This window comes from Rhinopithecus roxellana, chromosome 4 (assembly GCF_007565055.1).
Source record: "Rhinopithecus roxellana isolate Shanxi Qingling chromosome 4, ASM756505v1, whole genome shotgun sequence".
Classification (NCBI taxonomy): Eukaryota; Metazoa; Chordata; class Mammalia; order Primates; family Cercopithecidae; genus Rhinopithecus; species Rhinopithecus roxellana.
The window spans coordinates 25,720,002-25,742,455 of record NC_044552.1 but is presented as its reverse complement, the minus strand read 5'-3'; the positions used below and the strand labels follow the sequence as shown (position 1 = coordinate 25,742,455).

Here is a 22,454-nt window from a genome sequence, read left to right as displayed (position 1 = left end):
GATTTGGGAGAAGACCCTGGCACCTTGCAGGGAGCTAAGACGGGGAGACGACGTGCCCCTGGAGGCACCTGGGTTATTAACTCCACTGAGAACCTGTTCACTTCCTCCCACAATATAATCACTAAGTGAGTCTTGGAGGGGGAGACTCCAGAGAGTTCTCTCTCCCTCCTTCCTTTCCTTAGTCCCACCCGCCTCGCCTGGTCTAGCCTCTGTGTTTCCATGACAACTCCAAAGGAGCCCAAACTGGGGGCTTGAATGCCAGGGTGAGAGGAGAAGAGAGGTGGTCCGAGAGCAGAGACACTAAGTGGGAAACGTCTGAAGCGCTCCCCCTCCCTCGCCTCGGTCCCTTTAAGCTCCCCCCCTCCCCGCTCTCCCTCCGCCCCCCCCACCCCCCGCCGCTGCCTTCATCTCTCCATCTCTGCGCTGCTGCCGGCTGCGCCATCCAGCACCCAGACTCCAGCACCAGTCAAGGACCCCCACTCCGGCTGCAGGGACCCTGTCCCAGCGAGACCGCAGGCATGTCATCCGAAAAGTCAGGTAAAAACAATAACAAAACCTCCCACCTCCTCCACTGTCTCCAGACTCTCCTTCCCCCTTGCCCCAACCCCCTCCCTTACCCCTCCTTAGCTGTAGTTCTATTTCATTTCCCTTCTCTCCAGCTCTCAACACTCCCCCAATCCCCCTCCTCTTTCTGTCTCCCCCTTTCTCTTCCTTTCCTCTTTCCAGTCGCAGCCTCTGACCCTTGCCAACAACATGGGCAGGGGGGTAGGTTGAGGGGGTGAAGGAGGTACAGCCAGGTTCTGCAGGGATGGCATCGTTGGGAGTGACAGATGGACAATTACTGGCTGGTATGGAGACATCCTGTGAAGAAATATGGAGACATGACCAGATGGGGGTTGTCAAGGGAGCAAAATCCAGAGGGCTTTTCTTAATCCGCCCTAAAAGAGGTCCTGAGATTCTCATAGAGGCTGGGGCACTCCTCCCCCCACTGAAGGAACAGCAGAGTGGAACACATGTCATCCCACATGTGTTTATACAACTGTTGAATTGAGCACATATTAACACAGGGTTGCATGTCTACACATACGCACACACAGAACTAGCTCCGATAGGCCAGCCCAAAGGCAGCTATTGCAAAGGAGAGGGGATTGGGTCTGCAGGTGAGAGCTGGGTGCATGGTGATGAAAAAGACACAAAAGAAGCAGAGGAGAGTTGTGACCTCAAAACTAGATTGGAAGGAAGAAGGAGCGGGGGCAGATGGCCTAGATTCAGCCCCTCTCTTGCCCCTCAAATTAGAGATGGTTTCTCACCTGTCTCTCTCTATGTGTATCTCCCATTATCTTTCTCCATCCCTGACCGGCTGTTTCCCCTTACCCCTCCTCAACTCATCACTATGTCATCTTTCCCCTTATCCTCTCCTCCACTCACCTCCCCCAGGACTCCCAGACTCAGTCCCTCACACTTCTCCACCGCCCTACAATGCCCCTCAGCCTCCAGCCGAACCCCCAGCCCCACCGCCACAGGCAGCCCCTTCCTCGCACCATCACCACCACCACCACTACCATCAGTCTGGCACCGCCACCCTCCCGCGCTTAGGGGCAGGGGGCCTGGCCACTTCCGCGGCCACCGCTCAGCGCGGTCCCTCCTCCTCCGCCACGCTGCCGAGACCCCCCCACCACGCCCCTCCCGGCCCTGCTGCCGGGGCACCCCCACCCGGCTGCGCTACCTTGCCCCGCATGCCACCCGACCCTTACCTGCAGGAGACTCGCTTCGAGGGCCCACTTCCCCCGCCGCCGCCCGCTGCCGCCGCCCCGCCCCCGCCGGCGCCAGCCCAGACTGCCCAAGCCCCTGGCTTCGTGGTGCCCACGCACGCGGGGACTGTGGGCACGCTGCCGCTGGGGGGCTACGTAGCACCCGGATACCCCCTGCAACTGCAGCCCTGCACTGCTTACGTGCCGGTCTACCCGGTGGGCACGGTGAGTGCCGGGCAGACAGGGACATGGGAAAGGGGGGCGCGATACAGGACTTGAAATTGGGAATACGCAGGGGGCTAGTAGGATAGAGGAACAAGGGCAGGAAATTGGTAATGTTCCCGGCACAAGTCCTAGAAAGAAGGGAGCCTGAGACAGGAGGGACTAGGGAGAGACCCGGGAGTAGGAGTCTACTGGTGCCCAAAGTCAGGGCCTGGGAGGGGGATCGGAGCCTAGAGGTTCAGAGGAGGTCTGAAAGTAGGAAACCGCCTGGCGGGGCGAAAATGGCAGCTGGGAACCAAGAGGGATGTGGGAGAAGCTTGGGACTAAGTGGGTAGGGGACGCCTGGTAGGTGTCTGGAGGGAAGAAACAAGGTCTGATGTGAGGCCAGGACAGCCCCAGTGGGAGCATACCTTGCGGGAGAGAATGTAGAAAGCCCAAGAATATGCTGGTTAATGAAGCCAAGGAAGGGAGCAGAAGGGCTTAGGTGGAATTTATGGGTGTCCTGGAAGGGTAGTGGGTGCTTTATGTTGAGAAGCCGTAGGAAAAATTGTGCTTTTAAAGCCACTCTGCCAGCCGCCCAACGCTGGTAGGCTGGGAGGGGGTCGGAGTGATGCCCCTTCCCCCCAACTTTCCTTCCACAGCCATATGCAGGCGGGACCCCGGGGGGGACAGGAGTGACCTCCACTCTCCCCCCGCCGCCCCAGGGCCCAGGGCTGGCCCTGCTGGAGCCGAGGCGCCCGCCACACGACTACATGCCCATCGCGGTGCTGACCACCATCTGTTGCTTCTGGCCTACTGGCATCATTGCCATCTTCAAGGCAGTGCAGGTAAGGGGCAGGGGCATATTCGGTTTGGGGACAGGGGCAGGGAGTTCTGGGCGTTCTGGGGCCATCTTAGAGAAAGGCTGAGACGTTCAAACGAGGCCACAGCTCTTTGACCTCCTTCCCCCATCCCTCCGCCGTAGGTGCGCACGGCCTTGGCCCGCGGAGACATGGTGTCGGCCGAGATCGCTTCACGCGAGGCCCGGAACTTCTCCTTCATCTCCCTGGCCGTGGGCATCGCGGCCATGGTGCTCTGTACCATCCTCACCGTAGTCATCATCATCGCCGCGCAGCACCACGAGAACTACTGGGATCCCTAAAAACGCCCCCGGTCCGGCCCCACTCTGCGCCCCTCGACCTCCCAGGCTCTTTCTGTAGTCATACTGCGGACCCAATGGGCGTCCTGCACACCCGCTTCTGGGGCCGTCAGACTTGGATACATCGTAAACTCCGCCTCCACGGAACGTCTCGCCTTGCGAGCAAGCTCCGAATCCAGTTCCTCAGGAACCCCTCCAAAACCCACAGTCCCAGGGACGCCGCTTTCCAGGATTCCGGCCAAACGCCGGACCCTCAGTCGCTCCAGGTCCCCTCACCCTCAAAGTGTAGCGCCCCCGGCCGAGGAACCTCGGTTTTGTCCCTAAAACCCAGCCTCCTCTATAAGCTCCGCCCCAACTCAGACAAAACCCCGCCTCCAGGTCGGCAGGCTCCGCCTTCTTTTCTTCTCCGCGGGGTGATTCAGTCCAGTGATTGGGTTTGTGGCTCCAGGCCTCTCTCACAGATGGACAGACTCCTCCCTTTCTTATGGCAAAAGGACCGAGCCCTGGGGTAGTAGCGCCCCCACACTCCTGTTTTTTCCAAGTACATTTTCGTCCCTCCACCCAGGTCTCTGCCTATTTTCTTGCCAATCCCAGAACCTTTCCTTTTGTTTTTTTTTGAGGACATTTGGGAAGTTCCTGGTGTAGGATCCTTCTCCCTGGGATAAGAAACCTGCCTGTAAACGCTCTGTAAATACTCCCTTCCACCCATCCCAGCCCCTGGGCAGCCGGGCAGAAGGGAATCCAGGCTATGGGACCTCCCAAGTCCCCGCTCCCTGCTCCCCTCGGCGGCCCCCGCCTTGTTCTGATCTGTGTGTGAGTGTGTGTGAACTTCTGAAAGACAATATTAAAGAGACTTAGTTGATTTATCGCCCGCAATTCCAAAGACTGTGGCCCCGCAAAGACCCTCCCCGCTTTTGGTTCCCCCTTTCACTTCCCTTCATCTCCTCTTCCAGGGAAAAAAAAAGAAAACCCGACAGAGACTAACGTGAGGGAGACAGATTCCCAGATCGCCAGAGAAACATATGAATATGGGGGACGGAGGGGAGCTCCCTGGGAACCCACCAGGGAAGACCTTAGGGTCCATTCTCAGTAAGGCTTTATTTTCTCAGTGAGGCTTTATTTCCCCAGTACCCCTTTTCCATTCCCTGCTATCCCCAGAACTCCAGGAAGGCAAGATGACAGAGAGGGCAGACCATGGTGAAGAAGATGGTCAAGGATAGAGTGATGGGGGCCAGGAAAAGATGCCAGCTGCCCATAGCTGTTCCTGACTGTGAGCTGGAGGGTGGCAGACAACTTGGATTAGAGCCCCACATGCTGGACTGTAGGGGGTATAGGAAAGGCAAAGAGAGCAGATTGCTGTGGGAGCACAGGGAGGAGGTCAATGGCCTCTCAAGTCTCCCTGGGACTAGCTGCCTTCTCCTACCCTGAGGTCAACTAAGAGGCCTCTTTTGTGAGGGGAGTGGTGATTAAGGTATGGTGCCAGCAGTGGGCTTGGGTCTTTGGTTGTACACCCACAGGACAGGGTCCTATCCTGAATTTATGCATGTATGCAACATGCAGACTCCATGCTGGATGCTGATTGAGATGTCCACCCAGACAGCAGGTGTGACCCCTGACCTCATGGGGCTTACAATCTAGAAGGTTAGCTATGCACTGAGATAGGAGGTGTGATAGGAGATGTGGGAGGAGGGTGGGGTGAGGCATAAATATCATGGGTTCTCCCTTGGATGTTTTGGATTTAATGTGCCTACCTTACCAAACTTCTTGAAAAACAGAATTCATGGCTGGGTGCGGTGGCTAACACCTGTAATCCCAGCACTTTGGGAGGCCGAGGCAGGCAGATCACTTGAGGTCAGGAGTTCGAGACCAGCCTGGCCAACATGGTGAAACCCTGTCTCTACTAAAAACAAAAAATTAGCCGGGCATGGTGACGGGCACCTGCAGTCCCAGCTACTTGGAAGGCTGAGGCAGGAGAATCGTTTGAATTCGGGAGGCAGAGGTTGCAGTGAGCTGAGATCATACCATTGCACGCCAGCCTGGGCAACAAGAGCTAAACTCTATCTCAAAAATGGGGTGGGGGGGGTGGGAATATTGCTATCAGAGATATGTCTGTATATGTCTCTTTTTCATATCCACTATTTCTTGACTTACTGAAATATGCATCCACACCCTATTCTCCTGAAATCTCTCTCTCAAATGGCAACCAATTACCCAGATCCCAAATCAATGGCATTTTCACAGTACTCTGCCTCTCTAAACCCTCCCGTTTGTCCCTTGACCCTGAATTCCCCACACACCCAGGTTCAGAAACATATTACCTCCCTTCACCCCCACCTCCACACAGACCTCTAACCATTCCGCCTCTACCTTCCCTCCTTGCTTTTTCTCCTCCCTTCAGCTAAGTGTCCATCTCTGACTTTTTTCCCTTCTCTGAGACTTTCCTTTGAAAAGCTCATTCACTCGACTCAGCTGATCAAATGCTTTTCCAACCTGTATTTTACATGCAGACTTTTTTCCAGTGCCTGCAGATCATAGCCACATGGACGATGCTTGTTGGTCCTCTAAAATCAACACATTCCAAAACAAACTGATGAAATGCCACAGAAAACCTGCTTCCCTGTCTCTCTTAATAGACCGTTTTCCCAATCACTCTTCCTTATCTGGAAATTTGCTGCCTCCTCCCTCTCCCTCCTGCCTTATTTTTGGTGTGCTCTCAAGCCCAGTCAGTTCTGCCACCACAGTGTCTTTTGAATCTGTAATTTTTCCCCAGCCCTTGCTGGAAAAATTACCTCATTAGGATTATTGCATCAGCTTTCCCAACAGGTCTCCCTACTTCCTACCTCTCCCTACCTCAAGTCTCCCTCCACACTATTGTCAGATCAGCCTCCCTAAACACACTTATGTAACTCCACTGCTCAAAAGCCCTTCAGGGTTCCCTATTGCCTACTCAATTATTTACAAAATTTGAATCTGGCCTTTAACAGCTTCCATACTTCAAAATCGTCCAGCTTCTCTGTTCATTCTAATTTCTAACCATACTGAATTACTCATCATTCCCACCTCCAGGTATTTGCCCAGCTGTTCCCAAATCTTAGACCTCCTTCCCAAATCTCTGCCTGTTATAAACCAAATTGTCTGCAGCTTGTCACAAGTTTCAGAGGCTTTAGACCACATCTAGGCTCTTGCTCATGATGTTCTCCACCTCCTCACATCTGCCTCTCTACTTGGTCAAATTTTATCTATATTTCAAGGCCCGGATCAATTCATCCCTCACTGTAGCAAAAAGGCGTCTCTCTTTCCTCTTGGCTAGCTAGATTAAAGCAGTGGGTTTCCAAACAGAGCTTCATGCATTCCTTGGAGCAATGGTTCTTACCCCAGGTTACACATTAGAATCCACTGGGCAGCACTGAAATATCTGAAAGCCCGTGTCGCATCCTAAAACAATTAAATCAGAATCTCTGGGCCCAGTGCCAGTGGCTCACACCTGTAATCCCAGCACTCTGGGAAGTCGAGGCAGGAGGATCGTTTGAGCCCAGGAGTTCAAGACTAGCCTGGGCAATATGGTGAGACCCCATCTCTACAAAAAAGTTTAAAAATTAGCCTAGGCCGGGCGCGGTGGCTCACACGTATAATCTCAGGACTTTGGGAGGCTGAGGTGAGTGGATCACCTGAGGTCAGGCGTTCAAGACCAGCCTGGCCAACATGGTGAAACCCTATCTCCACTAAAACTATAAAAATCAGCCAGGTGTGGTGGCATGTGCCTGTAATCCCAGCTATTCAGGAGGCTGAGGCAGGAGAATCGCTTGAACCTATGAGGCAGAGGTTGCAGTGAGCCCAGATCGCACCACTGCACTCCAGCCTGGGTGACAGAGAGGCACTCCATCTCAAAAAAAAAAAAAAAAAATTATCCAAGTCCCATGACTCGCCTGTAGTCTTAGCTACTTGGGAGGGTGAGGCAGGAGGATTGCTTGGGCCTGTGGGGCAGAGGCTGCAGTGATCACACCACTGTGCTCCAGCCCGGGCAACAGAGTGAGATCCTATCTCAAAAACAAACCAAAAAGAATCTCTGAGGGTGGAACTCAGGCATCAATATTTAAGACATGACCAGGTGATTCCAAAGGGCAGCCAAGGTTGGGAATCACACCTTTACAGGCACTTTAAGGACCACCCAAGGAGAGTGGAAAGGCCAAAAAATGACTTCAATCCAAGCAATTTTCTTTAGGAGAAAAGTATCTAGATCTAAGATTCATGTTATCTGCATATTTTCTCATCTCTTCCCACCTGATATCTTGACCTACACAGTTTACCTTGTGAGCTACTTGAAGGCAGGAGTGAAATCTGGCTTATCTCTGTTTTTCACATCCTCATCAGATAAAACCTCTTCTACCAATCTTTGAACTCGATTGAATTGAAAGGAATTAGGCAGAGGGAGAGATGAATAAAAAATGACTTAGCTTTCTTTTGCTTTTCCTTAGGAATGTTTGTTTCTTAATCTCAGATCTCTTAACCTCACCCAACTCCTCCCTCAAGAGGAAATAAAATGTTACAGTGTGATCCTCTTCCTACTGACTCACCTTCCTCTGCAGGTGATACCCTTGGCTCTGGCACCTCTATTGACAGAGACTCCATCCTCTAGGAGAGGCTCTGCCTTCCTATAACATCTGTATGGGTGCTCTCATTCCCCCATGATTAGATTCTGGGTCATCATTCCCCTCAATAATGGAAGACTCAGCACCTGATCACTCTACTTCCACCTCATTTCATTTTCTTATTTTTATTATTTATTTATTTATTTATTTTTGAGACAGAATTTTTGTTCTTGTCGCCCAGGCTGGAGTGCAGTGGCGCAATCTCGGCTCACTGCAAGCTCCGCCTCCTGGGTTCAATAGATTCTCCTGCTTCAGCCTTAGTAGCTAGGATTACAGGCGCCCACCACCACACCCAGCTCTTTTTTGTATTTTTAGTAGAGACGGGGTTTCAACACGTTGGCCAGGCGGGTCATGAACTCCTGATCTTAGGTGATCTGCCTACCTTGGCCTCCCAAAGTGCTGGGAGTACACTCGTGAGCCATCGAGCCCAGCCTCTTTTTCTTTTTTTCTTTTTTTTTCTGAGGCAGGGTCTCGCTCTGTCACCCAGGCTAGAGTGCAGCGGCAGGATCACAGCTCACTGAGCTTCGATCTCCCGGGCTCAAGTGATCCTCCCGGCTAATTTTTTTGATTTTTATTTTGTATTTTTTTGAGACGGAGTTTTGCTCTGTCACCCAGACTGGAGTGCAGTGGCACAATCTCAGCTCACTGCAACCTCTGTCTCCTGGATTCAAGCAATTCTCTGCCTCAGCCTCCAAGCAGCTGGGATTACAGGTGCCTGCCACCATGCCCAGATAAATTTTTTTTTTTTTTTTTTTTGAGACAGAGCCTTGCTCTGTCGCCTAGGCTGGAGTGCAGGGGTGCGATCTTGGCTGACTGCAAGCTCTGCCTCCTGGGTTCATGCCATTCTCCCGCCTCCGGCCTCAGTCCTAACCCAAGTAGCTAGGACTACAAGCGCCCGCCACCATGCCCAGCTAATTTTGTTTTTGTATTTTTAGTAGAGACGGGGTTTCACCATGTTAGCCAAGACAGTCTCAATATCCTGACCTGGTGATCTGCCTGCCTCAGCCTCCCAAAGTGCTGGGATTACAGGCGTGAGCCACCGCCCCTGGCCTGTTTTTTTGTTTGTTTGTTTTTGTTTTTGTTTTTTTGAGATGGAATTTTGCTCTTGTTCCAAGCTGGAGTGCAATGGTGCCATCTCAGCTCACTGCAACCTAGGTTCAACCTTGAACCTCTCAGGTTCAAGCAATTCTCCTGCCTCAGCCTCCTCAGTAGCTGGGATTACAGGCATGTGCCACCATGCCCAGCTAATTTTTTGTATTTTTAGTAGAAATGGGGTTTCACCACGTTGGCCAGGCTGGTCTCGAACTCCTGACCTCGTGATCCACCCACCTCGGCCTCCTAAAGTGCTGGAATTACAGGCATGAGCCACTGGGCCTGGCCTCTGGCCTTTGATTTTTTTTTTTTTTTTTTTTTTTGAGACGGAGTCTCGCTCTGCCGCCCAGGCTGGAGTGCAGTGGCCGGATCTCAGCTCACTGCAAGCTCCGCCTCCCGGGTTCATGCCATTCTCCTGCCTCAGCCTCCCGAGTAGCTGGGACTACAGGCGCCTGCCACATCGCCCGGCTAGTTTTTTGTATTTTTAGTAGAGACGGGGTTTCACCATGTTAGCCAGGATGGTCTCGATCTCCTGACCTCGTGATCCGCCCGTCTCGGCCTCCCAAAGTGCTGGGATTACAGGCTTGAGCCACCGCGCCCGGCCGCCTTTGATTTTTAATAGAGATGAGGTCCCACTATGTTGCCCAGGCCGGTCTCAAACTCCTGAATTCACACAATCGACCTGCTTCAGCCTCGTAAAGTGCTGGAATTATAGGCGTGAGCTACAGTGCCTGGCCCCGTTTTATTATTTTTATGTTTTCAATGTTCATGCAGATTCTCTAGTACCCTGCCCTTCTCTTGCAGTGATTTATTTCTCCCTGCTTCCCTTTCTCCCTATGCCATACCTTCAACTTGGTTTCCATCAATACCTGCTGCCCTTCTAAAATCTCATCCTCAGTCTTTTCATGTTGCTCCCCCATGCCCCATCCCAGAAATTATTCAACCCCCTCAGGGCCTCCCATCCACTGACTCTATTACTTTTCATTGTTGTTTGATCTCAATTTTTCACTTTCCTCATTACCCAGTTTAGATTCCAAGGTTCAACACGGTAATCGCCTCTCAGCCCTCACCCTGTACTCTTGGCCCCGCTTCCTCTGACACATTTTATCCCTGGTCAAATCCCACTCTGCCTGCTCCACACCTGCATTCAGCAGCTGGGGAGAAACACACTGTCATACTGACTGGTCTTGCTTCCTGTGGGCCCTCAGTGTGGCATGTCAGCTCGCCTTTCCCTACTCGGTTCACATTCCCCAAATCTGAGACCACAACTTCACAAGATGATGACCTTTCTTCCTATTTCGGTGAGAAAACAGAAACTTTCAGAAGGGAACTTCCTCACGGTCCCATCCCAAATTCACCAGTCTACGTGCAACTCTACTGCAGAGAGGCTGTGCTCCCACCTGCCACCTCATCTGTACCCCAGGATCCTGTTCCCTCTCACCTGCTCAGAGATGTTACTCCTGAAATTATCCCCATCTCTCTCTCTCGCTTAATCAGTTTACCCCTCTTTACTGCAACACTCCCATCATTATACAAACATGCTATAATATACTACATCTCTGAAAAGAAAGAAAAAAACTCTTTTGCTACTCACCTATGTAGTAAAAGCACAACATTCAGAGAATAGTGCTTACCCTTTGGCAGAAGAGGAATCTGGAAAGGGAAATTCAGGGAGCCTCAACTATACTGGGGAAGATTTTACTTCTTGTTTTTTGCTTTTTTTTTTTTTTTTTTGAGATGGAGTCTCACTCTGACGCCCAGGCTGGAGTGCAGTGGCATGGTCTCAGCTCACTGCAACCTCCAGGTTCAAGCGATTCTCCTGCCTCAGCCTCCCAAGTAGCTGGGATTATAGGCATGCACCACCACACCTGGCTAATGTTTTAGTAGAGACAGGATTTCGCCATGTTAGCCAGGCTGGTCTTCAACTCCTGACCTTAGGTGATCCACCCACCTGGGCCTCCCAAAGTGCTGGGATTACAGGTGTGAGCCACCTCGCCCTGCTGGGAAGATTTTACTTCTTAAGCTGCCTGATATTCACATAATTATTCTTTGTAATACATATATATTTATGCATATAAATTATAATTTTACATGTATAAAATAATACATTCATTTTTAAATTTAAACACTCTCCCCTGACCCAGCTCACTCCCTCAGTGTTCCGCTTCTCTCTCCACTTAACAGAACTTCTCACTGCCTCCACTTTCTCACATCTCATTCACTCTTGAATTTCCCTCAATCAGGCTCTCATCCCCACCACTCTACTTAAACCACATGTCAGAGTCACAAGTGACCTCCAAGTTTCTAAACCCAATGGTCGAGGGTCAGTTTGTGGCAGGCACAGTTCTCCCTGACAGTCACACAGACAGGCCTGCATAGCACCCCAGTTACACAGATAAATTTCCACAGCATTGCCTTAACATTGAGCAAATAGTTAAACCTAGGGAAATCGGTGCCCAAACATCAAAGCTAGAAATGAAACACATGGTCAGTAGGAGACTTGCTAGGGGCTTTTCCCTTGCTAGAGCAAGTCAAAATAATAGAGACAGTCTTACATTCCTAGTGCCAGGACCTGTCTCGGGTCTATGATATCTGAGATAAGTCAAGGTAACAGAGGCAGCTGTTTAAATAGATTCATTGGAGAATCTAAGGCGGCTCTCCGCACCAAGCTGTAAAGGAGATAAGATAGAAATAATCACTCCAGTACCACAGTAGACAGGCCTTGAAGGTGTTGGGGCCCTCACACGTTAATCAGACTTAGCAAGAACTTTTTTGCCTCTGACCTTCTAGTTGAAACACAATTAGTTACCATTAGACTTAGGTGAATGCCATACTGCATGTAGGCACATAACCTAAACCTATATAAGCACTAAGAAAATAGTAACACTGGCCGGGTGCAGTGGCTCACACCTGTAATTCCAGCACTTTGGGAGTCCGAGGCAGGTGGATCACAAGGTCAAGAGATCGAGACCATCCTGGCCAACATGGTGAAACCCTGTCTCTACTGAAAATACAAAAATTAGCTGGGTGTGGCGGTGGGCAGCTGTAGTCCCAGCTACTCGGGAGCCTGAGGCAGGAGAATCATTTAAACCTGGGAGGCGGAGGTTGTGGTGAGCCGAGATCGTGCCACTACACTCTAGCCTGGCGACAGAGCAAGACTCCATCTCAAAAAAAAAAAAAAAAAAGAAGAAAAAAAGAAAATTCTAACACTTTGAGTTGGTCTGGTGGAATTATCTCCGACCTTCTCCCTGTATCCAGTGACAGCAATAAATTCCCTTCTCTCCTAGTTTGTCTGCTTCTCATTATTGGGCCACGAGAAAATGCAGCCGAACCTGGCTTGGTTCCAGGAACAAGTTCTCAACTAGAGTCTAAACTAGGGTTTCTCAGTTTTGGGCATTATTGACATTTTGGGTCAGATAGTTCTCTGTCATGGGGGTCTGACCTGTGCATTGTCTTGCCAAGTATCTCCTGTGGGACATCTTGACCAGTGGTTTTCAAGAGTGGGTGATCCTCCCATCCCACTCCCAGCAACATCTGGCAATGTCTAGAGTTGTTTCGGTCAACAAAACTGAGGAGGTGCTCCTAGTGTCGAGTGATTAGCGGTCAGACATGCTGTTAAACTCCTTGCAATTGGAGGACACAATAAAGAATTATTTCACAATCATAGAAAAGAATGAAATTGGCCAGTCGCGGTAGCTCACGCCTGTTATCCCACCACTTTGGGAGGCCGAGGTGGGCAGATCACCTGAGGTCAGGAGTTCGAGACCAGTCTGGCCAATGCGGTGAAACCCCATCTCTACTAAAAATAAAAAAATTAGCCAGGCGTGGTGGCACATGCCTGTAATCCCAACTACTTGGGAGGCTGAGGCAGGAGAATCACTTGAACCCGGGAGGCGGAGGCTGCAGTGAGCCAAGATCATGACATTGCACTCCAGCCTGAGCCACAAGAGCAAAACTTCATCTCAAAAAAAAAAAAAAAAAAAAATGAAATCATGTCCCTTGCACCAATGTGGATGAAGCTGGAGGTCATTATCCTAAGTAAACTAACTCAAACATAGAAAACCAAATACTTGGCTGGATGTGATGGCTCATGACATCCCAGCATTTTGGGAGGCCGAGGCAGGCGGATCACTTGAGCTCAGCAGTTCAAGACAAGCCTGGTCTCTACCAAAGATACAAAAAATTAGCTGGGCATGGTGTTATGTGCCTGTGGTTCCAGCTACTTGGGAATCTGAAGTGGGAGGATCATTTGAACCAGGGAGGCAGAGGTTGCAGTGAGCTGGGGTCACACCACTGCACTCCAGCCCGGGTTACAGAGTGAGACCCTGTCATAGAAAAAAAAAAGGCCTAGCACAGTGACTCATGCCTGTAATCCCAGCACTTTGGGAGGCAGAGGCGGGCAGATCACCTGAGGTCAGGAGTTCGAGACCAGCCTGGCCAACATGGCAAAACCCCGTCTCTACTAAAAACACGAAAATTAGCCTGACATGGTGGCATGCACCTGTAGTCGCAGCTACTCAGGAGGCTGAGGCAGGAGAATCACTTTAACGTGGGATGAGGAGGCGGTTGCGGAGAGCAGAGATAGCGCCACTGCACTCCAGCCTAGGCAATAGAGCAAGGCTCCGTCTCAAAAAAAAAAATAATAAATTACCTATTGGGTACAATGTTCACTATTTGGGTAATAGGTACACCACTAGAAGCCCAATCCCCACCAGTATGCAATGTAATCATGTAACAACCAACCAGGTATACTGCTTGGATTTAAAATTGTTGGGAAAAAAAAGAAAAGAGAAGAAGAAAAAAATTATCCTGCCAGGTGCAGTGGTTCACATCTGTAATCCCAGCACTTTGGGAGGCTGAGGCAGGAGGATCACTTGAGTCCAGGAGTTTGAGACCAGCCTGGGCAGCATAAGGAGTCCTTGTCTCTACAAAAAATTGAAAAATTATCTGGGCATAATAGCAGTCACCTGTGGTCCCAGCTATTTGGGAGGATGAGGTAGGAGGATCACTTGAACCTGGAAAGTCGAGGCTGCAGTGAGCTGTGATAACCCCACTGCACTCCAGCCTAGGCAACAGAGGAAGACCCTGTCTCAAAAACAAAAAAGAAAAGAAAGAAAGCATTCCCTAGTTCCTTAATTGCTGCTCCTTCTCAGTCTTCACTGACAGCTCCTATTCCTTTTCCAGACCCTTAAATATTAGAGAGCCTCTGGACTCTATTCTTGGCCCTCTCCTCTACCCTAATCCAAGCTCCCATGATTCCATTGTCCCTTCATTTGTCCCTTAATTGAATTTTCTGCTTCTAGTTTTTATTGATGTGGTCTGCCCTCTATGCAGAAACCAGAGTGATCTTTAAAATTACCAGATGATATCATGTACCTGCTCAAAACCCTCTGACGGCTCCTGATCACATGTGGAACAAAATACAAAAGTCCTTCCCATGGCCTATGAAGCCTGCCTGGCCTTGTTTCTCCCCGCCTCTCTGTCTTCATCCCTTACCACTCCTTCCCTTGCTCACTCTGCTGCACCCACTCTGACCTCCTTTCTGAATTTGATATAAAAACCCAATTCCTGCCAGGCGCGGTGGCTCAAGCCTGTAATCCCAGCACTTTGGGAGGCCGAGACGGGCGGATCACGAGGTCAGGAGTTCGAGACCATCCTGGCTAACACGGTGAAACCCTGTCTCTACTAAAAAAAATACAAAAAAAGCTAGCCGGGCGAGGTGGCTGGCGCCTGTAGTCCCAGCTACCTGGGAGGCTGAGGCAGGAGAATGGCGTAAACCCGGGAGGCGGAGCTTGCAGTGAGCTGAGATCCGGCCACTGCACTCCAGCCCCTGCGACAGAGCGAGACTCCGTCTCAAAAAAAAAAAAAAAAAAAAAAACCCAATTCCTTTCTACCTCAGGGCCTTTGCACTCTCTTTTCTTTTCCTGGACACTGTCCCTCCCGTTATTTGTATGACTGCCTGTCCCTCCCGATATTTGTATGACTGCTCTTTTACATCATTTATATCTGTACAAACATCACCGCCACAAGGAGGCTTTTCCTCATCACTGGATTAAATATAGTACCACAGCCAGGCACAGTGGCTCTTGCCTATAATCCCAGCACTTTGGGAGGCAGAGGCAGGAAGATTGCTTGAGGCCTGGAGATTGAGACCAGCCCAGATAACACAGTGAAACCTCGTCTCTACAAAAAAAAAAAAAAAAAATTAGCCAGACATGGTGGCATGAACCTACAGTCCCAGCTACTCACAAGGCTGGGGTGGGAGGATCACTTAAGCCCAGGAGATCAAGGCTGCAGTGAGCCATGATCACACTACTGCACTCCAGCCTGGGCAACAGAGCAAGACTCTATAAATAATAATAATAATAAATTAATACAGCACCATGCACCCCTGGGAGCACTTTCTATCCCATTCCCTTACCCCTTACCCTGCTTCATGGTGTTCATAGCACTTATTAATGCCTGAAATTGTATTATATTTTATTGATTTTTTTGTCTGTCATCTTCAATTCAATATAAGTTACCACAGATCCAAGACTTTTTCCACTGCCTTATTCCCAGCATGTAGCTCAGTGCTTGGTACAAAGGAGGCCCTCAGTAAAGATTCCTTGGCTGGGCGCAGTGGCTCACGCCTGTAATCCCAGCACTTTGGGAGGCCGAGGTGGGCGGATAACGAGGTCACAAATTCGAGACCAGCCTGACCAACATGGTGAAACCCTGTCTCTACTAAAAAAAAAAAAAATACAAAAGTTAGCCAGGCATGGTGGTGCGCACCTGTAGTCCCACATACTCAGGAGGCTGAAGCAGGAGAATCGCTTGAACCTGGGAGGCGGAGGTTGCAGTGAGCTGAGATCGCACTACTGCACTCCAGCCTGGGTGACAGAGCAAGATGCCATCTCAAAACAACAACAAGAACAAAAACCAACCAAACAAACAAATTCCTTGAATGACTGAATGGATAAGCAGTTCATAGAGTTGTGTGAGAGGAAAATAAGCTAATATATACAAGACATTTAGAACAATGCTGGGTATTATGATCATAATGCATGGCCAGCCTTTGGTAAAGTGAAGCTGTTATCATTAAACACTTCACTGCCGAAAAGGCTGCCTCCCTCCTGCTTGAAAACCCTGCCTATAAGGGAAGCACAGCAAAATGCTTTGGGACCAAAAAGGAGGGAGGAACGATTTTGACACAAATCCCAGCAAAACTAGAAGCCACAGAAACCACCAAAGCTAAACAGAAGGGGAAATTTATTTAGCTTTTGGAAAGCTAGAATTTTTGTCTCTCGTGCGGATAATAAATGGAAGAGAGTAAGTACAGCATATGGTTCCATGTGGTGAGTATGGAATGCAGGGGAATGTGAGAGTGTAAAAACTTCCAACCAGCTCAATGCCTGGTGACAGGGCAGCACAAAGGAGTATTGGAATAGCCTGGGGGCCGGGCACGGTGGCTCAAGCCTGTAATCCCAGCACTTTGGGAGGCCGAGACGGGTGGATCACGAGGTCAGGAGATCAAGACCATCCTGGCTAACACGTTGAAACCCCGTCTCTACTAAAAAAAATACAAAAAAAAAAAAAAAAAAAAAAAAAATGGAATAGCCTGGGAAAACTGAGACTCATAAACTGGAGAGGAATAATCCTGGGTGTTAAGTGGCTTTCCTTACTTCTCCTGCCTTGTGCTGCTTCCTCCACCTGCAATTAATCTCTTCCATTTATGTTTCTTTTTATTTTTCTGTTTGTTTGTTTGTTTGTTTGTTTGTTTGTTTGTTTTGAGGAGTCTCGCTCTGGCGCCAGGTTGGAGTGCATTGGCACCATCTCAGCTCACTGTAACCTCCGCCTCCTGGGTTCAAGCGATTCTCCTGCCTTGGCCTCCCGAGTAGCTGGGACTACAGTCGCCCGCCACCATGCCCAGATAATTTTTGTATTTTTTGTAGAGACGGGGTTTCACCATGTTGGCCAGGCGGGTCTCGAACTCCTGACCTAAAGTGATCCACCTGTCTTGGTGCTGTGGCTCACGCCTGTAATCCCAACACTTTGGGAAGCTGAGGTGGGCGGATCACTTCTGGTTGGGAGTTTGAGACCAGCCTAGTCGACACGGTGAAACCCCATTTTCACTAAAAATACAAAAATTAGCCAGGCGTGGTGGCAGGTGCCTGTCATCCCAGCTACTTGGGAGGCTGAGGCAGGAGAATTGCTTGAACCCGGGAAGCAGAGGTTGTAGTGGGCTGAGATCTTGCCATTACACTCCAGCCTGGGTGACAAAGTGGTACTCCGTCTCAAAACAAAACAAAAACAAAAACAAAAAAACAGGGAGGGAATTGTTTTGACACCAGTCTTTGGCTAATGATGAAACTGTCTCCCTTCCTGGCCGTCCTGGCATGGTCTTTATAGTCTGAGGCACAATGGTGAGAGCAAACTGAAGAGGGAGTTCCTTAAAGTGAGGTACTCAGAGTGGGATCCTTCTTTCCTGGAGAACTGTGGTAGCCCAGGCTGTGTAGGTAGCTGGACAAGCAAGACTGAATCACAATAGGTCTCTAGATCTTCTATTAGGAGGAGGACCTGCTACACCCAGTGGAGCAGGTTACACCAGTTATATATGCAAAATGTAGGATAAACTAAAACGGCACAGAGCCAGAGGAGAAACAATGGGATGAGACCATTCTAGAATCTCATCCCATTGGTTCATTGCTGGGTGTGGTGGCTCACACCTATAATCCCAGCACTTTGGGAGGCTGAGATGGGAGGATAGCCTGAGGCCAGGAGTTTGAGACCAGCCTGGTAAACATAGGGAGACCCCATCTCTCTAAAAATAAAAATAAAAATAAAAAAAGTGTGGTTCATGAACCAACAGCATCTGCATTAACCAACTTATTGAAATGCAGAATCACAGGCCCCACGCCAGACTTCCTAAATCATAATCTGCAATTTAACAAGTTTCCTAGGTGATATGTATGCACACTTATGTTTGAAAAGCACTAAGATTTCTTGATGAAGGAGGGCTTGAAAGGCAATGATGGATGTGAAAGGAAAGGTAAAGAGAAGCCTCAGGTAGTCACCCAAGGAACAAGGTCGGTTGGAGAGAGAGTCCCGAGAGTTTATCTTTGAATACCCTGTACTGAATGAGCTCCAAACATAAAGATAGTTAACATAGGAGGGCCTGAAGTCTCCAGATAAAAGGCTGCTGCCACCATCACTTACCACCACCTCCGCCATTCTCCACTCTATCGTCATCTGCCCCAGTCTCCATTCCAGGACTTCTCTAAACTTTCTTTTTTTTGTTGTTGTTGTTTTTTTTTTTGTTTTGTTTTGAGACGGAGTCTCGCGCTGTTGCCCAGGCTGGAGTGCAGTGGCATGATCTCGGCTCACTGCAAGCTCCGCCTTCCGGGTTCACGCCATTCTCCTGCCTCAGCCTCCCGAGTAGCTGGGACCATAGGCGCCTGCCACCATGCCCCAATAATTTTTTTGTATTTTTAATAGAGACGGGGTTTCACCGTGTTAGCCAGGATGGTGTCGATCTCCTGACCTCGTGATCCGCCCGCCTCGGCCTGCCAAAGTGCTGGGATTACAGGCGTGAGCCACTGTGTCCGGCCTTTTTTATTTTTTTTTATTTTTATTTTTTTTTGAGACGGAGTCTCACTGTGTCGCCCAGGCTGGAGTTGCACTGGCGCGATCTCGGCTGACCGCAACCTCCGCTTCCTGGGTTCATGCGATTCTCCTGCCTCAGCCTCTGAGTAGCTGGGATTACAGGCGTGCCCTACGCCAGGCAATTTTTTTTTTTTTTTTTTTTTTTTTTTGTAATTTTAGTAGCGACTGGATTTCACCATGTTGTCCAGGCTGGTCTCCAACTCCTGACCTCAAGTGATCCCCCCTCCCCACCTCCCCACCTCCCACCGCCTGGGATTACCGTCATGCGCCACAATGCCCGGCTCTTTTTTTTTTTTTTTTTTTTTTTGAGAGGGAGTCTTGTTCTGTCGCCAGGCTGGATTGCAGTGGCACGATCTTGGCTCACTGCAACCTCCGACTCCCTGGTTCAAGCAATTCTCCCACCTCAGCATAGCTGGGATTACAGGCACACTCCACTGTCAGGCCTCTGAGCCCAAGCTAAGCCATCATATCCCCTGTGACTATACGTATACACCCAGATGGCCTGAAGTAACTGGAAAATCACAAAAGAAGTGAAAATGGCCTGTTTCTGCCTTAACTGATGACATTACCTTGTGAAATTCCTTCTCCTGACTCATCCTGGCTCAAAAGCTCCCCCACTGAGCACCTTGTGACCCCCACCCCTGCCCGCCAGAGAACAACCCCCTTTTACGGTAATTTTCCTTTACCTACTCAAATCCTATAAAACGGCCCCACCCCTATTTCCCTTCGCTGACTCTTTTCGAACTCAGCCCGCCTGCACCCAGGTGATTAAAAAGCTTTATTGCTCACACGAAGCCTGTTTGGTGGTCTCTTCACATGGACGCGAGTGAAAGCCACCACGCCCAGGTAATTTTTTGTGTTTTTAGTTGAGACAAGATTTCACCATGTTGGCCAGGATGGTCTCGATCTCCTGACCTAGTGATCCGCCCACCTCGGCCTCCCAGAGTCTCAGTCGCCCAGGCTGGAGTGCAATGGCGCGATCTCAGCTCACTGCAACCTCCGCCTCCCAGGTAAGCCATTCTCCTGCCTCAGTCATCCGGGTAGCTCGCATACAGGCGCCCGCCACTATGCCCGGCTAATTTTTGTATTTTTTTTTTTTTTTTTTTTTTTTTTTTTGAGACGGAGTCTCGCTCTGTCGCTCGGGCTGGAGTGCAGTGGCCGGATCTCAGCTCACTGCAAGCTCCGCCTCCGGGTTTACGCCATTCTCCTGCCTCAGCCTCCCGAGTAGCTGGGACTACAGGCGCCCGCCACCTTGCCCGGCTAGTTTTTTTGTATTTTTTAGTAGAGACGGGGTTTCACAGTGTTAGCCAGGATGGTCTCGATCTCCTGACCTCGTGATCCGCCCATCTCGGCCTCCCAAAGTGCTGGGATTACAGGCTTGAGCCACCGCGCCCGGCCTAATTTTTGTATTTTTAGTAGAGACGGGGTTTCACCATTTTGACCAGGCTGTTCTTGAACTCCTGATCTCAAGTGATCCGCCCGCCTCGGCCTCCCAAACTGCTGGGATTACAGGCGCGAGCCACCACGCCCGGCCCACCTTTTTTTTTTTTTTTTTTTTTTTTTTTTTTTTTTTTTTGAGACGGAGTCTGGAGTCTCCCTCTGTCGCCCAGGCTGGAGTGCAACGGTGTGATCTCGGCTCACTGCAACTTCTGCCTCCCGAGTTCAAGCGATGCTCCTGTCTCAGCCTCCCGAGTAGTTGGGATTACAGGCGCGCGCCACCATGACCTACTAATTTTTGTATTTTTAGTAGAGACAGGGGTCTCACCCTGTTGGCCCACTTTGATTATGGCCTGGCCAGCCCGACCTCGCCAAATTCTGTTCGATTCTGCCTAGTTCTGTTGCTCTGGCCTAGTTCAGTTGCTCAGTTGCTAAGGCCTGGAGCGTCATGGTTGCGGAGGAAATGATGTCACGTTCAATAGGCGGGCTAACCAGATTCCTCCCTTCTCCCGATTGGCTGCCAGGAATTTGACTAGATTCGGAGTCTCGCGAACTCCAGGGTTAGTTGTCAGTATCTTTCCCAGTTGTTCCTCCCCCCACCCCCGCCCCCTCCCCTCTCCGGCTGCCCTCTCCGCGTGGGAAAAGGCTCCGAGGGCAGTATTCAGTAACCATTTAGCTTTGGAAGGAGAGGTGATTCCCATGGCGCGGCTCCTCCTGCCACCATGCTAGGCACTTTGGCCGCGCAGGTACTTATTGACCCGACCGGGTGTCCGTAGTTGGCGGGGCTACCTTAACCGCAGGGAATTGTGGAATTTATAGTTCTAAGTTATATATGGGTGGAACGGGGAAGCTCGAGCAGATTTTTGGAGGAAAGCAATATTGGGGACTTTCAGGACTGGGGGCCTGGGTCTCAGAAGAATGGGAAAGGACGAGAAAGGAGTCTAAATAAGAACCCTGCTATTAGCATTGTTTGGTTTTCTTTTCAGGTGCTGACCTGAACCTGATTCATCCCTTTCTGACCAAAACCGTTCACTCACAGTGGAAGGGACCAAGCATTCAAATGGAGACGCCACCAGTCAGTACAACTGGAGAAAAGGACACCTCTCAGCCGCAACAACAGTGGGAAAAGAACCTTCGGGAGAACCTTGAGTCAGTTACTCAGATTAGGCAGCAGCCCCGAGACCCTCCTACCGAAACACTTGAGCTGGGAGTAAACCCAGATCCAGCCAGCCAAATTCTAGAGAATACTCAAGGAACTGAAAAACTGGTTGCTGAACTTGAAGGAGACTCTCATAAGTCTCATGGATCAACCAGTCAGATGCCAGAGGCCCTTCAAGCTTCTGATCTCTGGTACTGTCCCGACGGGAGCTTTGTCAAGAAGATCTTAATCCGTGGCCATGGCTTGGACAAACCCAAACTAGGCTCCTGCTGCCGGGTACAGGCTTTGGGGTTTCCTTTCGGATCAGGGCCGCCAGAGGGCTGGACAGAGCTAACTATGGGCGTAGGGCCATGGAGGGAGGAAACTTGGGGGGAGCTCATAGAGAAATGCTTGGAGTCCATGTGTCAAGGTGAAGAAGCAGAGCTTCAGCTGCCTGGGCACTCTGGACCTCCTGTCAGGCTCACACTGGCGTCCTTCACTCAAGGCCGGGACTCCTGGGAGCTGGAGACTAGCGAGAAGGAAGCTCTGGCCAGGGAAGAACGTGCAAGGGGCACAGAACTATTTCGAGCTGGGAACGCTGAAGGAGCTGCCCAATGCTATGGACGGGCTCTTCGGCTGCTGCTGACTTTACCCCCACCTGGCCCTCCAGAACGAACTGTCCTTCATGCCAATCTGGCTGCCTGTCAGTTGTTGCTAGGGCAGCCTCAGTTGGCAGCCCAGAGCTGTGACCGGGTGTTGGAGCGAGAGCCTGGCCATTTAAAGGCCTTATACCGAAGGGGGGTTGCCCAGGCTGCCCTTGGGAACCTGGAAAAAGCAACTGCTGACCTCAAGAAGGTGCTGGCGATAGATCCCAAAAACCGGGCAGCCCAAGAGGAACTGGGGAAGGTGGTCATTCAGGGGAAGAAGCAGGATGCTGGGCTGGCTCAGGGTCTGCGCAAGATGTTTGGCTGATTAAAAGTTAAACCTTTAAAAGAGACAGGAACTTGTGAATTGTCGTCTGTGCTGTGAGATTTGGGGGTAGGGGGCCAGAGGGAAGGTTTCAGCCCATATCCCATTCTCAGCTTTTGGCTTCCTAGGGGAGGTAGCAGTGGTCCCACTGCGCCCCTTTTGAGGGACTTAGCTATCTCCGAAGACACACAGAAGCTGTCTAAACTAAACTTCATGGCTGGGGGAGATGGTGGACCTTAATACTGGGTACTACATCTCCCAGGCTCTTTATCACTGGAGCCTGTTTGGCGCATGCGCTTGGCGGTCTGGCACTATCTGGAAGTTACTTCCTGCTGCAGTGCTCCCATTGGGCCCGCCTACACAGCCATCCGAGTCTGTTGATTCACGTGCTCAGCACCCAGGTCTCTTACTGG

The 22,454-nt window shown here is 50.4% G+C and overlaps 2 protein-coding genes across 4 annotated transcripts; both read left to right on the top strand.

Annotated features, from left to right (window-relative positions):
- The first annotated feature begins 387 nt into the window (after positions 1-387).
- PRRT1 (proline rich transmembrane protein 1) lies at positions 388-3,977 on the top strand. Of its 2 annotated transcripts, XM_010378226.2 has the most exons (4): positions 388-537; positions 1,438-1,976; positions 2,615-2,800; positions 2,938-3,977. In XM_010378226.2, the coding sequence occupies exons 1-4, from the start codon at positions 519-521 to the stop codon at positions 3,112-3,114; spliced, it is 921 nt and encodes a 306-aa protein (XP_010376528.1). In that variant the 5' UTR covers positions 388-518; the 3' UTR covers positions 3,115-3,977. The 2 variants fall into 2 exon arrangements, with proteins under 2 accessions (XP_010376528.1, XP_030784602.1); XM_030928742.1 differs by having other exon boundaries at positions 423-1,976.
- Positions 3,978-20,433: 16,456 nt separating this feature from the next.
- On the top strand, positions 20,434-22,069 carry FKBPL (FKBP prolyl isomerase like). 2 transcript variants are annotated; one of them, XM_030929657.1, is made up of 2 exons: positions 20,434-20,494; positions 20,921-22,069. In XM_030929657.1, the coding sequence occupies exon 2, from the start codon at positions 20,995-20,997 to the stop codon at positions 22,042-22,044; it is 1,050 nt and encodes a 349-aa protein (XP_030785517.1). In that variant the 5' UTR covers positions 20,434-20,494; positions 20,921-20,994; the 3' UTR covers positions 22,045-22,069. The 2 variants fall into 2 exon arrangements, with proteins under 2 accessions (XP_030785517.1, XP_010376539.2); XM_010378237.2 differs by having other exon boundaries at positions 20,439-20,680.
- Positions 22,070-22,454: the final 385 nt, after the last annotated feature.